At 35.8% G+C, this 16,631-nt stretch overlaps 1 protein-coding gene across 1 annotated transcript in view; it reads left to right on the forward strand.

Moving 5' to 3' along the window:
• The first annotated feature begins 956 nt into the window (after window positions 1-956).
• LOC149790325 (uncharacterized) overlaps window positions 957-16,631 on the forward strand; it is a 39,240-nt gene continuing 23,565 nt past the window's right edge. The window contains exons 1-5 of the mRNA XM_089972377.1: window positions 957-1,022; window positions 1,580-1,633; window positions 5,750-5,818; window positions 13,080-13,127; window positions 14,439-14,516. Of these exons, the coding sequence (XP_089828503.1) occupies window positions 1,013-1,022; window positions 1,580-1,633; window positions 5,750-5,818; window positions 13,080-13,127; window positions 14,439-14,516 (259 nt within the window). The 5' untranslated portion in view covers window positions 957-1,012. The remainder of the gene's footprint in view (window positions 1,023-1,579; window positions 1,634-5,749; window positions 5,819-13,079; window positions 13,128-14,438; window positions 14,517-16,631) is intronic.

Consider the following 16,631-nt stretch of genomic DNA (forward strand, 5'->3'; position numbering starts at 1 on the left):
CGATAATAGAAATTCAGGTCAAGGCGTGAATGTTCAATGTCTTATTTCGTCGAGTACAGTTAGATGTATTGCGCTAAAATTAGGAAAAGCGTCAAGTATTTTTTCTTGTCTTTTCTGTCTTAATAGAACAATTGAGATGATTGTGTTGATATTTCTTCCTTTGCAATGATACTTGGTATCGAGAGAAGCAATCTACGCAAGATATGCACACGACATCTGAGTTTCTTTAATGAGTTCATATATATTGTTGTTGTTGTTTTAGGGTTTAACGCCAGTTCTTAGGAAACGATAGGCTATAAATAGTGGAGGAAGAATCACCGACCCACGAGAAGCTACTGGCAAGCTTTCTCATATAATACTATCATACAGGTGAGCAAATTTGTAATTTGTACTCAGGTCTGCGGGTAAACGGCACCCATCGCCTTGCCTGCATACTCGAGCCCATATATCCTCACGACTAAGAATACACCACCAAAATGTATGTATATATTCACTTAATATCAAAATATTAATGTTTATGGCCACAATGAGGAATCCATGGAACACTTTCAATAGTGAATACAACTTAATAATGTCAGTTTGATACTATTTAAAAGTTCTTCATTATATTTGATCACAATGGTCGTTAGAACACATCACGTTAACATCACGCGCTCCATGCACACAAGTCGATGTCGTATATATAATCATGTGCGACATATATATATATATATATATATATATATATATATATATATATATATATATATATATATATATATATATATATATATACATATATATATATATATGTAAAGGCCATATTAAGTTATGTCATTGCAGGCGTTAATATGAAATAACATACAGATTTATGAGCTCCAAACGGATGTTTTTTCAGTAGTTCATATATTGGTGTGTTCCATTTGAGTATATTCGACCAACTGGGTCGGCAAGTGTAAGTCAATATTTTAATTTTAACAGTATAAATAGCAGGAGAAAGATCCTCGAAAGGAGACCAGGAGTTGCTGAGAAAATGATTCCCGGTAAGATATTCTGAATATGTCCCAAACACATTCATTGTGATAGCCATGACGAAGTTGGTTTCGTTCACCATTTCATATACACCGCTACACCGTCGCTGCAAATGAGCTCTGAATATTTAGTGTGGACTTTATTTTTTAGTATTCAGGAAATGATGTAATCTTGATCTTTTCCTTTAATCGGGCATCAAGCTCATTATGTGTGATCAATACATAAAAGTCACATTCCTCTCTGAATGAAGCTGATGGGCTACTCATAGTATTTACTATTAATACAGATTTTTATTTCCACGTGGGGATTAATTTGGATTAAATCGCTTTTTCTATGTGACGGAACACATTCATTTAGAAAACTATGATGGGCTTAAAAGTACATCATTAATCTGCCTTACGTGATACACAGTTCGCGTTGAACCTTAGAAATAATTATTCGCTTGTTTATTTACTGGTGTATGTATTTATTTATTTTGTAAATTTTATTGTTCGGACTTGCTAATTAAGGTCTGCTGTCCGATGTATTTTGTGTTTTGCCTGTGATTATTCTGATCTTATTTTTCCAGATTTCTCTGCAGCACCAATAGTATGGTTAGTAACCTTGACTCTCACTTCACAAGGTAAAATTTATTCATTATATGTGTTTGATGAAGAACATTTTCCTTAGAAATAATTGTGATAATGAACTGCGAAAAATATTTTCTTCAGCATATTGAATATTATAGTCTATGACAGATCCTCATCTGATACCACAATCACGTGACCTCTCTACGTCAGCTGTGATTTAATCAACATATTGTGAATGCTTGGCAATCCTGCCTGAGTGTAAGCCGCAATGTCATGGAACTTGTTCGTCCATATTATCGTTGCTAGTTTTCTAAGGACACGAAAGTAAAAATGGTTCAGCTTCTTGTCATGCCTCCTGTAAACTGGCAATGTTCCGATAGTAAAGTACAGGGTCACCATCACAATGGCTCGATATACCTTAAGTGTTTTTCTAGAATAATGTCATTGGGCTCACACAAGTTTGACAGTACTCTGCCACAAGCCGAACTTGCTTTAGCAATTCTACATTTTGATTCATTGTCTATGTCGACTGCGTGTGTGTGTGATTGGGATTTTTAACGTAGCTTTAACAATTGTTCAGTCATATCGCTACGATGTCTGCAAAGTGACAGTTTACAGTGATGTCTAGCACTGGTGCATCATGTTGCAGACATGTACCATAATGTCCGACCTAGTTTTATTAACAAGACACCAGGCCAACAAGTCCTAACATTAACCTGTTAGTGCTGAGCACCAAGCGAGGCAGCTGTTAGCAGCCTTTTTTAAGTCTTTGGTATGACTCGTCCTTTGATCAAACCCACGACCTACTGCATCTAAGGCGGACGCTCTTACTTTTAGGCCACCGAAGTTGTAGATGTCGACTGCAGGTTGCAGTATTCTTCCAAGAAGAGTGAATTTGCCCACTACCAGGAATGTCATTTACCGTTATGGTAAACTTTACTTCATGATATGCGTGTGCATGTTTGTGCATTATCTCTGTTTTTGTGACATTGAGTTTTAAACAGAAATGTTCTCTAACTGAATGTTTGCATAGCAATGCCAAACTTTTCATTCAACGACCAGTAGTCAGCATATAGTAGATCGCAAATGGACGCTTTCGATAAATATGTCTTCTACTGTAGTCTCTTTGGAATGAATAAACTGGCTTCAGTTAGCCGTCGGTTGTCGATCTGCGAAAGTCCTCGTCGGTTGACAAAGACAGAGTTTTAAATTAGGAATATGAATCTTATTTACGGGAATTATGCTCCTGACATTTCTTTTAGAGGCAATGAGCTGAAAACGCCTAATATGTGGTCCCGCAACCTTTCCACAAGATCCCTCAGAGAAGAGCTATATTGTTCAGGATGATGCCTAATGCAATTATAAGATTCCCTAAAGGATAATTCAGGATCTAGTGTTTCCTTTTATCTGTCTGAAGTAGACGAATGACGAGTCCGTGAACTCCTTGACTATATATTTCTGTGTTCACACTGAGTGGAAAATTCAGCCTGCTTCGTTCCATGTGAGCGCCTCAGACCTTGTACACATCTGCTGAAAATGTATCAGCTCAAGTTGCTTTGCTATTTGGTGCATGTTGTATACTTTTAAATTTTCATTAAGTGTTGAAGAAAATGTTGTATTCCATTAGGGATAGTCAATCATTTGCCTCCTGAATTAATGATGACTGTTGGTTGAAGATGCTTTTGAAGTGTTATACCTGTCTTTGGAGTTTTTTCCTTTGTCAGTGAGTAGTTTGGCATTGACATCACTAGGTATTGTATGTGTTCCTCATGACTCCGGTCCTTCGATTATCTTCAAGTATCATAGGAATGTATTATTTAAGTACTGTCTACTGAGATCTGAATCTGATTTGCCCTATTTCTAAGCTATTAGTCTTTCAACTATGTTAGGTTGCATAGACACTACTCCCTCTTGATAACGTTGAAGACTGCCCTTTGGATGCTGAAGTGTTTTTTCTTAAAAACTCTAGCATTGTCAGCACTAAGGTAGATGAACTTGTCTTCGTTTTGTATTTGTGCAATAACAGCCTCGAGGTCCTCATAAAATGAGTCCTTTATTTCATCCAGCTTTGTCATGGTGGGTGGATATTCGCTAATGATATTGCATGTCTTTGTCCAGAGAGAAGGGTCTCATTTTCATTTTTGTCTTTCACTCACTGTTGGGAGGTATGTGATATTGCCAAGTAGCTCTATTTTGATTTCAGGCGAAACACCAGCTTGATGTTGCTCTTGTTTAATTCAGCCTCTCCAATAGTAGGTGTAGCCGGCTTTTCTTCGGCGAGTCATCCTTCTGCATCTAGGAAAAGACCACTCAGGCCTGCAATCGGGAAATTGAGTCTGGTTAGTTTTCTATCAGATAAAAGTGCTCATAAATGTAGTCTTTCTGATGATATATATTAGCACATGCACGTTTATGACACCCGCCGATAGCAATTTGCTTTATATATGTCGTCTTATTATAATTTCGCCGCTAAGGTGGGATCAGCATCATCAGCAATAAGATGAATACTGTTACGGTGTGTTGTGATCTGAAAAGACCCTTTCAGGAACGCAGAGGATGACAAAATACATTGGTGCTTCTGTCCATTGAACATCGACTCGATGTCATAAACCGCCTTTGTGTAGGTTTGCAGATGCATATGACATTGTATACCTAACTCTGCTGGTTTTTCTTCTCTACATTACTTTATGGTATATGTGAGGAAGGGGATATTGTCACACAGTTTTTGCGTGGGTTACGGTGAATGAAAGTTGGGAAGAGTCGCCCTGAATTTCTCATCTGGTGTAACTGAATCCAGTGGCATTACACTGTCGATACGTCCGGGTACTCGATCAGATGCATTGAGTGTCTATTCGTTTATTATGCAGCTGAACGGATGGTTTGCAATATCCACACATCTCGTCAGCTTTTAAGTTCTGGATTTGAGGATATCTGATGGACTTACTGACCCACCATGAATTACTTTTTTGGATGTGCCCAGATGTAGCTGTCTATTCTGTTCAACAGGCACATTAAGTAATGTATACCGTTTCATGCGGTAGCATGTGTACCCTTACCTGACACGTGCGTAAACTCAAATAATATGTGACCCATGAAAAGTGTAAAATTATTCTAACACACACAAGAAGCAGACATATATGATATCATCAATGAAAACGGTAGGATTGGCACGCACGCCTACTTGTTCAGTAGGTGAATGGGAGCTGGTCTTTGAGCATGACTGTGTTAACAATAGTATCCTACTGTAGGTTTTAAAGTGTATTATGTTTTGGTCGACATATAATTGTGTGATAGTTAAAGAGCTTACTTGTTCGTAGGTCATACTACTGGTCAGCCGAACGTTGTTGATATTATGCTTGTGTAAGTATTCGCTCTGCAGCTGTCTCATTTGGTTAATATGTTTCACCTTTGCTCAGTACATTATAAGGATAGTTAAATGGCGTATTGGGAAGTAGATGTAGTTTTAACATTGCATACCCCTTTCCTCAAATGTATGTCCTAGTAAAGGTGTATCACGTAAACTCTTACATTTATGATAACCATTACTGAGATACTGTTGAAAAGAGGCATTATATTAAATTCGCATAACCATATTAATGACTATTGCATTTATTTTACTTGGTGACATTACATTCGTCATACCACTTGAAAAAATATTTTTTAAAAGCGGGGCATATTGTTAAATTCACTGCTATGCTGTTATTATACCAAGAGAGTGGCACCCTATCCATCTATTGCCCAATACGATAATATATCCTGAAATAATATAAACACTTAGCAGACATATAACATTAGAAAGTATTAATATTATGTAAACAATATGCAATCACCTGTACGCAACACCAACACGCCAATTAACCAAACTAGAAAGTTTATTTTGCCAGATGGCGTAATTAAGATCCTGGGTATCCTTCTGGTTTTAAATTTGGTATGCATCTATGAATATCGTTTGGAAGACGATTAATTGTAAATTGAATCCCCTTCTGTTATCAAATGTTAATAATTCTTAGCTGTGTTCAGTATGTAATGTCACTGAAATTATGAAAATATGTAACTTAAATCAGATTTTACTATTAGTTTATCTCTCTAAATAGTGCTTAATTTATTTGTCTAATTTACCGGTGGTGGTTAATGTTATATCATCAAAAATATATGTTTATCTCTGTTAGTGGTATGCAGTACGTTGAACAGTGGTGGACAGATACGGCGCTTTTCATGTGATTCTCATATATATAGAGGTAGGTAATTAAATGTTTATAAATAGTACTTTTATGCTTTATATGTACGACTGTGTGTGTGCATTTAGTTATATATGTATGTATGTATGTATGTATGTATGCACGTACGTACGTACGTACGTATGTATGTATGTATTTATGTATGTATGTGTGTATGTGCATGTATGTATGTATGTATGTATGTATGTACTTGTATGCTATATATACACGAATGTGTATATGTATGTATGCATATATATATATATATATATATATATATATATATATATATATATATATATATATATATATATATATAAGGGGTACACAAGTTGCAAGCAATAACATCCAATACAAAGTATATTCGTAGCCAATTTTTAATGTTCACCCAATCTAGGTCTCAGGATGACAGCACTTTACAGAAACAATTTGGTAGTTTTACACCAGGCAATAGTTTATCAAAACAACAGTGTTGACAAATGCAGACTCCAACTTCTTTGGGTCAGAATCTTTATCAGTATCAGATGCTAACTAGGTGGCATTTGTTTCTAACATAACCATATCTGACCGCTTAAACTCCTTTAAGTAAAACTACCATATACTCACATGTCTCTTGTCTTAATGATAATCATTACTTATACAATAAAATTGGAGGGAAATGTTCAGCAATAACATGACGGCAACACTTTCCTCCTTAAGAGAAAACATTAGTTTTCGAACAAAGTTATAAAGGATGGATAAGCGAGATGAAATGATTACTGTTTGGCTGTATACAGTTCGATACAATTATCTTACTTCGTTAAATTTAAAAGTTCTAGCATCTCCCTGTCAATTAGAGTTCTATCGAACAGCATACAGTTCAAGCATTCAATTCATTCTAATACAAGAATGTTTCGATTCAATTAAAATCAATCTGATCTGCATTAGGAAAGTACTTAATTAGTACACAAGATATAATACACATCATCATATGGGTCTTAATTAAATCAAACAATAATAAACACTAAGCCGCATAGTCTTAGATGCAGCACGTGACAATCCATCAACATTTGCATTCTCTGCTCCCCGATGTTTGATCATGAATTCATATGGTTGCAGACACAGAGACTATCTCAGAAGCCGTTGGTTTTTCCTTTGTTTTGGCTCAGCTAGGTTAGCGGGTTATGGTCAGTTTCAAGACTGACTGAACCATCACATAAGTAGTAGTGAATAGATTATATAAACAATACTATTGCAAGGCATTCTTTCTCAATTGTATAATAATTATGCTCCCTGGGCATAGTTTGCGGCTGAGATATGCTATCGGATATTCGTCCTTATTGTCATTGTACTGACTCAAAACAGATCTAATGCTCACATTACTTGCATCCCTTTGCAGTACAAAAGGGCATTCAAAAACAGGGTTGATCAATATAGGTGCCTTTACAAGTGCATTCTTCAAGTCACTGAATGCCTTAACACTGTCTCATCCCATGTAACACGATTTGGCTGTCCTTTTCTTGTCGTGATGCATTTTCTATATTAGCCCAACATTCCCAGAAGGATGGAACCTCTTTTTTGTTGTTGTCGGGACTGGGAAATCAATTCTCTTCCATCAAATTCTTAAAACACAGTTGTTGATAACAGTACAGCTTTATTGTACTGATGTAATAGGTTACTTGTCATCGCCTACCACCAATGATAATCCTGTAATTAACGTCATTGACGTTACAAATGACACGATAAGGTCCCTTCCAGTGAGCCCTCATCTTCGATGCATTGGACGGCAACAAAACTAGTACATCATCTTCCGGCCTAAATACCCTTTCGGTAGCATTTTTGTCGTACCATGTTTTACTTTTTTTGTGACATTCTGTCAGATTCTCTTTCACTAACTCACATCATCCAATCGCTGGCGAATGAAAAGCACGTGTTCTTCAGATGACTTCACCCTCACCGGTGAATATATCCTTAAGAATTTTGATCGGCCGCCTAACTTGCCTACCATACAGCAGCTCAAACGGAGAAAACCCAGTTGCTTCATGTGGTACATTCCTATGGCAAAACAGTGCGTAATATAGCATCAAATCCCACTCTCCACCGTTCATAGAACACAATTTCTTCAAGACAGCTTTGAATTTGCTTTTCAGTCTTTTCTATCCATTGGAGTGTGGCCTGTAAGGAGAAGTTGTTATCACATTGATGTTCAACATGTTGTATAGTTTGTTTTAAGAATACCTATGAAGTTGGTCACTTGGTCTGTAAGGATATACTTAGGTATACGAACCCGACAAAATAGGCCAATTAGGGCGTTGACCATTGTTTTGGCATCAACGTTCTTCAACGAAATTGCTATCAGATATCTGGTAGCTTCATCTACTATCTTTAATATATATATTTGTTCCCGTCTTTGTACTTATGAATACCCCCAAATATTCATGGCCAATGAAACGCTGTTGTTATTCTTGCTTTAGTTTTCTCCCTTCCTAGATGACCAGCACGCTGTCCATCATGTGTCAACTCCACCACTGCTTGACGCAACTGCCTTAGAAAAACTAACTGGATTCCATAATTGTCTCCATCCGAAGCCTACCACGTCCGTTTCAAAATTCCATCCTGCGAGAAAAAAGCATTGTCAACACCTATGCTTCGCTTGCAGACGACATGGTTTTTCCTCTTACTCCAATCAACTAGCTGTCGTTCTTTTTATACTGAGAAATCAATTCCACATTAACATTTTGCAGCTGATCAAACGACAGGTTCTTGTCTTCAGCCTCATCTTCATGACATCTGTCATCCTCGTTCTCATCAGGACCATGAGCACTATCTTCGTCCGAAAATAGACTATCTAGATGAACCTACAGTTCATTCTTTTATTTCCCCTTCACTATTTTCTGCTTCCTCTTTCCGCGCTCTTGCCCGGTTCCTTGTTACTACCATATTCCTTTTTGTCCTATGTAGAATGTCCATACCCAGCAGCGCTTGTGCTGTCAAGTCAGATACCAGTCTGACGTGGACATTACCCTTGTAGTATGGCTTGTCTAATTCTAGTATGGCTAGTGTCGCCTCAAACGGCGATATATAGGCAGTGCAGAGTGTCAGGTTCTGCTCTTCAAGGATTCATGAATTATCGACATGGTCCTCACGTATCAAGGTCATTTCTGCACCTGTATCTTTAACAACAAAAATACCGCCTCGTTGTTCACTGTTCCCGGTTAATTTATTAGCAGTTCACCACTGGTATTCTGGACAAAGTAGGTTGCTTGATTTTTGTTTATTTCTCCTGGGACGGTCACGGAAAGCATGACCCTTCTGATGACATTCGAGGCACTTTTTGTTTCCATAGGATCTCTATATCAAGCCCGTTTTCTTTGACTGAGGTGAACTTGATGCTTTGTTATTTGCTTGTTGTCGGCTGTGCTTAGGGTCGAACTTGCTATACTTGATGGCAAAACGTAATCCTTCAGCAGCACCAACAACAGATCAATTGCCCATGTTGCAGCTTATCCACAGGGCCTGGACTGGCCTCAGAGTCTTCAAGAAATATTCATCTGATAAACATCTATGTGGATCACGACTATCAATGAACTGTGTTAAATACTGATTTAAACGTGACATCATAGCTATGTAAGTTTCGTTAGCATCCCTTCTTATGCTAACTAACTGGTTAAAATATTTGGAATGTATTTTCCCAAACCTATTTATCAGGGCCTTTCTTAGCTCAACATTGTGCTACATATCTTGATTCTCCTGTTAGCAGCGTTCTCAGTTGCATGGATTCATTTCTTCGCCCCATTTTGCATGATCAGAAACGGCGTCAAATTCTGAGAGAAATGTAAGAATATCTTCATTGGCTTGGTTATTGTAAGTTTGAAGTTTGACTTTAAATGAGAGGCTGTTATTCTTTTTCTTTACATCTTTCTGATGTTTCACCAAATCTATATCTAAATCCTGCTCTTTAAGTTTCAGGCTGTGCTCCATTCGCAACTTCTCACTTTGAAGGTCTAATTGTTGTCTCTAAAAGTGCGCATTTCCTCTCTAACTGTAACCGGTCACGTTCAGTTTGCTTCTTGGATGTTTTTAGTTTGCTCTATGTTTTCTTTAGTTTTCTTACAACATGCTTATCCTCTATTTCCATGTCATATGGTTCTTCACCACTGACGTCTCCTTCAAAATATGTGAATTGCATCAAATGTGTTTGCTGTTTCCTTCTGGTTCTATACCTTGCAATGGCGTGCTCTTCAACAATCGTTATTACGTACGCAATGACGGTGCTACCTTGGGTCGTCATTTCAATCCTTTATTGTTTATCCTTTCCTTAACAGGAATCACATCCACACAAAGTTACATAGTATATACAATAACAATTTGCAGCTACACTACACAGACAAAACATTGGTACTTGTGCACTTGAATGTTCATTTCCAACAACTTTGCTATTCCATCCCTGCCACCAAAATTGTTACCTGGTGCAAAACTTGCAAACAATAACATCCAACACAAAATATATTCGCAGCCAATTTATAATGTTCACCCAAACTAGGGCCCAACACGACTGCATTTTCCATATAAGAATTTGGTACACCAGAGCCATAGTTTATCAAAACAATAGTGATGATAAACGCAGACTAACACTCCTATGGATCAGAATCTTTATCAGCATCAGACGTAAACTAGGTATTGTTTGTTTCTAACATTACCATATTTGACCGCATACAATCCTTCAACTAAAACTACCATATACACCCATGTAACTTGCCCTAATGATACTCATAATTTGTGCAATAAATTGGAGGGAAACGATAAGCATTAATATGACGGCAACTATATATATATATATATATATATATATATATATATATATATATATATATATATATATATATATATATATATATATATATATATACCTGAACCAACCAGTAGGATAAAACTAACAATCCGCTTTAAATCATAGTCATGTCCGTGTAGCGAAACTTATTACTTTTACTGTATCATTTTAACCATCATGTACCATTGCATTAAGACAGTACCAAATCAACTCGGTTAAACTGATTCAAAAATCATCAGCGTCTATGCGCGTGCGAGTCACTTAGGAGCTGATATGCACATTTGACTACCACTGTTTATGAAATAGTTTACATACACTGATAAAGGCTTTACCTAACTCATATTTAAAAACAGCTCTCAATTAGTCAGTTCACAACAGAGCAAAATTATTTTTAGTCGGCCTGGAATTTCTGTACCAAAAGAGTTCAACAACAAATATATTTTGGGTACATTTATCCTGAATCTTTAGCATGAATGTTTTTGAAATGCATATGTTCGTAACTCAGAAGCGCAAATATGGTCTGAAAACCACTCGCTTAAATATGAAATGTCTGAATTATCTTTAGAGCCGATTCACCTACCTCAGTGGCACGAACTTGTCATTTGAGTTTGAATATGTTTTGACGGGGTTTGATTACTTGTAAACCAATTATTTTATTTGTTCTGATATAGGAGCATGTATATTTTAAAAGAAAGTTTAACCGTGTTTAAAACCTTTCAGATCTGTTCCTGTATAGGAGAATTATGACTTATTGTGCATCTAAGCTGAATGTTTCATAACTCTTATGTTGTAGGATCTAGAAGACTGATTTAAAAACCAGTTTCCGGGTGTTTTATACTTGTTTCCATAACTGTACTTTTATGGGGATATGTTGATTTGTGACCGGCTGTAAAAATATTGTAGAACTAATTTTGCATTCGATTCGTTAACATGAATTGATCACTTGATTGCGCAAGGACTTTTCTTGTATAATATTAGGATACAGCTTTTCAGAAAATAGACTGTCTAGCATAATAAGGTGTAAAAGGAAAACGACTAAACTGTGTCAGCTATTAGTAGTGCGTACGTGTACAAACTGAAAATATATGGAAACACGGTTGTATAAAAATGGAGTCACTCTGGAAATGTGTAATTCCCACCGTATATATATCATGAAAGGTCTTAGCCGAAATAATCCAGAGCAAAGCTATAGTTCGAAGAATATATTTCCGAGTGAAATTTTTAAGACTGAATTGGAACGGGTGTTATAGTTACGCAACGACCAGTTGCATGGGTCTTGTTATATGCCACATCTAGTACGAATATTAGGCACCGAATTCAGTAATATTTGTTATATTGTTGTTTTGAGTTTAGATGTTATCAAACATGTCACCATGAATGAAAACTGTTCTTTTTCGCTAACCGTTCACATTATTGCAGCGCAAAGGGCAAAGCACGCTAGCTCATCATCCTGCTTAATTTTTCTGTCGTCAAAGGATCATAATTAGATCAGATCTTGCACACAATATTGTATACTACATTATCATCTTTTGTGCGATACTATGACAGCGGATGGCAATATGTATGTCTTTGAACGTGCAGGAAATATGCAATGTTTTGATCATGTCCCTCGATCTGTGATTTCTTTATTTTAATGCACGTTTTGGGGAATATATGGGGTATTTTACGTTTTCTCCTTTATTCCATACCCATTTCCACTCAACTTTAGTTGGCAGACAATTACTGCTGTAGCATTCTATAATGGAATTGATTTAAATGATATACTTCAAAGACATGCTGAGTGGTCGCTTGTTTCAGGTTTTGTGCATATATACCTATTTATGCAGTATGGATGAAAGAATGAGACTTAGGTTTGATATTTACTGCTGTATCCTATGCTCTATATGTTTGCAGAACGTTATTACATGTCCACGTTGCAATCCTTGTCTCAATGCGCACTAGGAGGATGTTTCAAATTTGACATTATAGCACATGTTATACACGCATATTGTAACCAACATCAATCTGGAAACAGTTGTTGTTGTTGTTTTTGTTGGGTTTAACGCCATTTTTCAGCACACGATAGGCTATACATGGTGGCCAGTATTAATGGTGGATTAAGAACACGGGAAAACCCCGAAAAGAACCACTGACCCACGAGAAGCTACTAACATACCCACATTTGCTGAATCCGAGACTCGAACCGGCGCAAACACAGGTGAGATGGCAGTGATCCACAACGGATGGCGCTTTAGACCACTCGGCCACTCGAGGCCCCCTCGAAACAGTTGAATTAGGACCGAATACGTTGCCTTCACGTGTATTATTCCTGCTTCAAGTCGCTGGGTACTAGTACATGTTTGTTCTCTGAATTTCAAGCTTATATTTTGGATTCTATGATTTAATATTTATTCTAGAAAAAGTACTATAATATATATTTAGTTTTTATTGCAGCCAAAGAAATTATATATATTTGTTTTGTTTCATTTTCAGATTTATTGGCTCTTAGAGACACGGAGAGTTGCACCGGCGAAAATCAAGGTTGAATAGAACAGTTTAATAAATATAACTAAAATGTGGAAGTGTATAATAGTTTAAAATATTTGCATTCAATTATGGTTATATAAACATAAAACGCTCGCGCTGCAAAAATTTCTAATTTTATAACAGCATTTAGGTTTTTGTGATGTAATCAAAAGAGGTATACACCCTGCGTTTGGTCATATGTCATTATTACTTATAGTATTTTAACAACATATATAATCGGGATCGTTCGTCATTTAATTGTATATAATATTTGCAGATATCTTTTACCTGTACAATTTGATTTAAAGTAGTTTTATATTATTGGTTTTCGTCAATGGAATTTATTTTCTTTATTGTGTATTTCCTTAAAAGTGGTAAAATCTGTTATATAAATAAATTATGTTGGAAAAAGATCATTTTATATGAATTTTCTAATAATGCCATGATACATGAAAACATGCCCTTATGTTTGGGTAACTTGGAGTATATTATCAAATGAGAAACTAATAACGCTTTTCTATTTTTTGTATATTGTTTATAATACCTTGTACGATTCTAAGCCATAGTGAGAATACACAATTAATTTAGAATATGAAGTGCTGCCTGACTGTGTCTAACTCACTTAATAAATAAAGCTGATGATAGAATAGGATCGTTCTCTAAATTAATTAATGTTTGCTTCGACACTGGTTAATTAATGTCGCATTTGTGCACGATATATGTAAATGTTTTATGAGCAGTATATATCATTTAAAAAGTCATGTTTAAAGGAAACACGCTACATATCATTTGAGGCGTAATATATGTACAAATGTCATATATAATTTTAACTATGACTCAGTATGCATTATTATACAAATGTTTCGTTCATTCGATGTTATTTGCAGAATCTGCCTATGCTTAAACCTTACGCAAGCAAGGAAGGCATTTGGCTTCCGTTATTGTTTGTCAGTTTTATTTACATTACATGTTCAGTCTGCAAATGTAGGGATGTAATTCCTTTTTGTGTGTGCTGTTAGATGGATTAAAATAAGCACGGCAAAAGTTGTTTCGCAAAGTACGTCTTTGTGTAAAGCGCTTTCTCCATATTGTATTATCTTAAATGAATATGACTTAACCTTACGTAATTGTAATATTTTCCAAGTTCAATGCTCGTTAAAACTAACTTTTGATTCTTCAGATGAAAAAAAAGATTCCACGTTGTTAGGTATACGTATGATGGAAAGGGAACGGCCGTGACGCCGGGATGAAGGCCTATAGTCCAACATAACGTCTAGCTTATGATTGACTGATACATATTAATAAATTGCTTGCTGCACGTTTCAGTGTTGAAAATGCTGGGTCGTCTCTATCATGAACGAAACGGCAATGACTGCATGAGACAGGCTATTATGTATCTGAGTGGTGAGGAATAGTTCTTTGCACTCTTTGTCTTCGCCTATCCTTAACTCAGAAAGTTTTTGTTTCTTCCGTTTTCGTTTAACGGTAATGTAACTCATTCATAAACAAAACATATTTGTTTTGTACTGTATGCACGTTATACGCATCATGGGTATGAATACAATATTTGCATGAGATGGGCAGAAAGGTAACAAATATCATTTATTTTAACGCATTGAATTGCTACTAATTCATTATGTGGTACTTGCAAAAATGATAAATCATCAGCTTTGTTAAATCTTCGAACCGATCCTCTCAGATGTGAACAATTAAAGAAATTAAAATGAATGAAGCAAGAAAAGGAACGATATGATGAAACCCAATAAGAGCAGTCTTCTTAGATCTAACCCATTATCGCCCTCCTAAAGATAACAAAGAAACAAACAGGAAAAAAAAAAAAAAAAAAAAGCAACAAATCATTAGAGAAGGTTTAATTTAATATTAGAAGTCTATTGTGACATTAATTTTGGGATAAATGTGGACGATTGTGCTCAAGAACGAAACAGAAGAACTAAACATGTGACAAGCGCATTAAATGTCTTGTTGGACTTCATGGTCGTTGACCAATTTCTATCACTGTTTTGAAAACGCTGATACAGCTCTAATAATTATATCAGCTTATTGCCTAAAATATTTTAAGAATAACCAGATATGTTACCGTATTTAAAGTGGCAGAAACCAATAGCACCATAACGTGCCTATGGGAAGATGATTCGCAACATGGGAATGGGAAAACAGTAAATGAACAGAAATATACATAGTTTAATTTGAAAAATAGTCCTTGAATAAAGTGTTTAATAAAATCACAGGAATTCATCATTATGGTCAGGTATTACAGAAGGTGAAAGGTTAGCATACGAGGATGAAACGACATTTAACGTAATGTTGTAGAATCATTTTTCAACCAACATATAGCAAATAGGATGGTGTATTTCAGGAATGTAATACAAAAATGCAATGGATTTCCTAGTTTAAGCTAAAATCACCAATACAAGAACATCAAATCAAAACAGACTTTAAAAATAATCTGTCGCCTTCTCTCTATGGTACACTGTAAGCCAACGACAAGTTAGAATTATAACGAGTGACTTTGGTTTATAAAGGCAAATTTAAATATTATCATTTGTTTGAGATATGCTTCAACTTTGCACTAAATTCATTTATTCAAAGTTTACTATGCATCCAAGACTGTCAAAGAGGATTATGCGTGGTAATGGGGGGGGGGGAGTGGGTGAAATACCAACTTTCGCCATCTTCCAGTTAAGTAATTTGCTTTTCAGTGCAATACTTCCAAACAAATCCTTAACATTTAACCTTTCTTAATTGTTTTTTAATTATAAAACTTCTGTATTTCATCTTTGTTTATAGTAGAATCGATGAATACATATCTTTACAAAGTTGAATCCGGTAGGTTTCCAGCCTGATAGACAGATGACCATATAAGACAAATTTGCGTGTATTTCGCTGAATTTGTTAAGTCTTTTCACCTGAAAATGATAGACATCAATAAATCTAGTTTCCTTTTCTATCCAATCGAAATATAATTCCGATTCGTTTTGTATCTACTTTCCCATTTTCCAAATGCGACTCATTATGATTTAATTTAATATTGTTGGAGTAGTTCGAAAGTATCTTTGTACTGAGCTTTTGCATTCCTGCTTGGAAGTTAATTTCGACCTTCGTTCATTGAACGGCTTCAAAATGATTTTCTTTATTATTCATTTCGACGTAGATGCCCTATAAACTGAATCATTGTTTAATGTAACTCTGTCTTAATTATAACGAAGTGAATTGATTAGAACATAAGATGTAATATTAGTCATGAGAGTGCACTTTCACTGACAACAAATATAATTCCGACTCCCTACGTTCCTTTTTCAAAGCATATATACAAGACTTCCAGGCACTTTTATCAGTCTATTTCTGGTATGCGATTCTCCAAGTCCGAACTCTTACGGAAGTCGACTTGAAGTATATACTGGGATAATATGAACAGCTGGCATTATTTTCCACGGAGCCCTAATTCCTATCACCATTCAAGTTTTATAATTTAAAGTAAGATCAAGTTTTGTTTCTAGG

This window comes from Sinohyriopsis cumingii, chromosome 10, assembly GCF_028554795.1.
Source record: "Sinohyriopsis cumingii isolate HCF-2022 chromosome 10, ASM2855479v2, whole genome shotgun sequence".
Lineage (NCBI taxonomy): Eukaryota > Metazoa > Mollusca > Bivalvia > Unionida > Unionidae > Sinohyriopsis > Sinohyriopsis cumingii.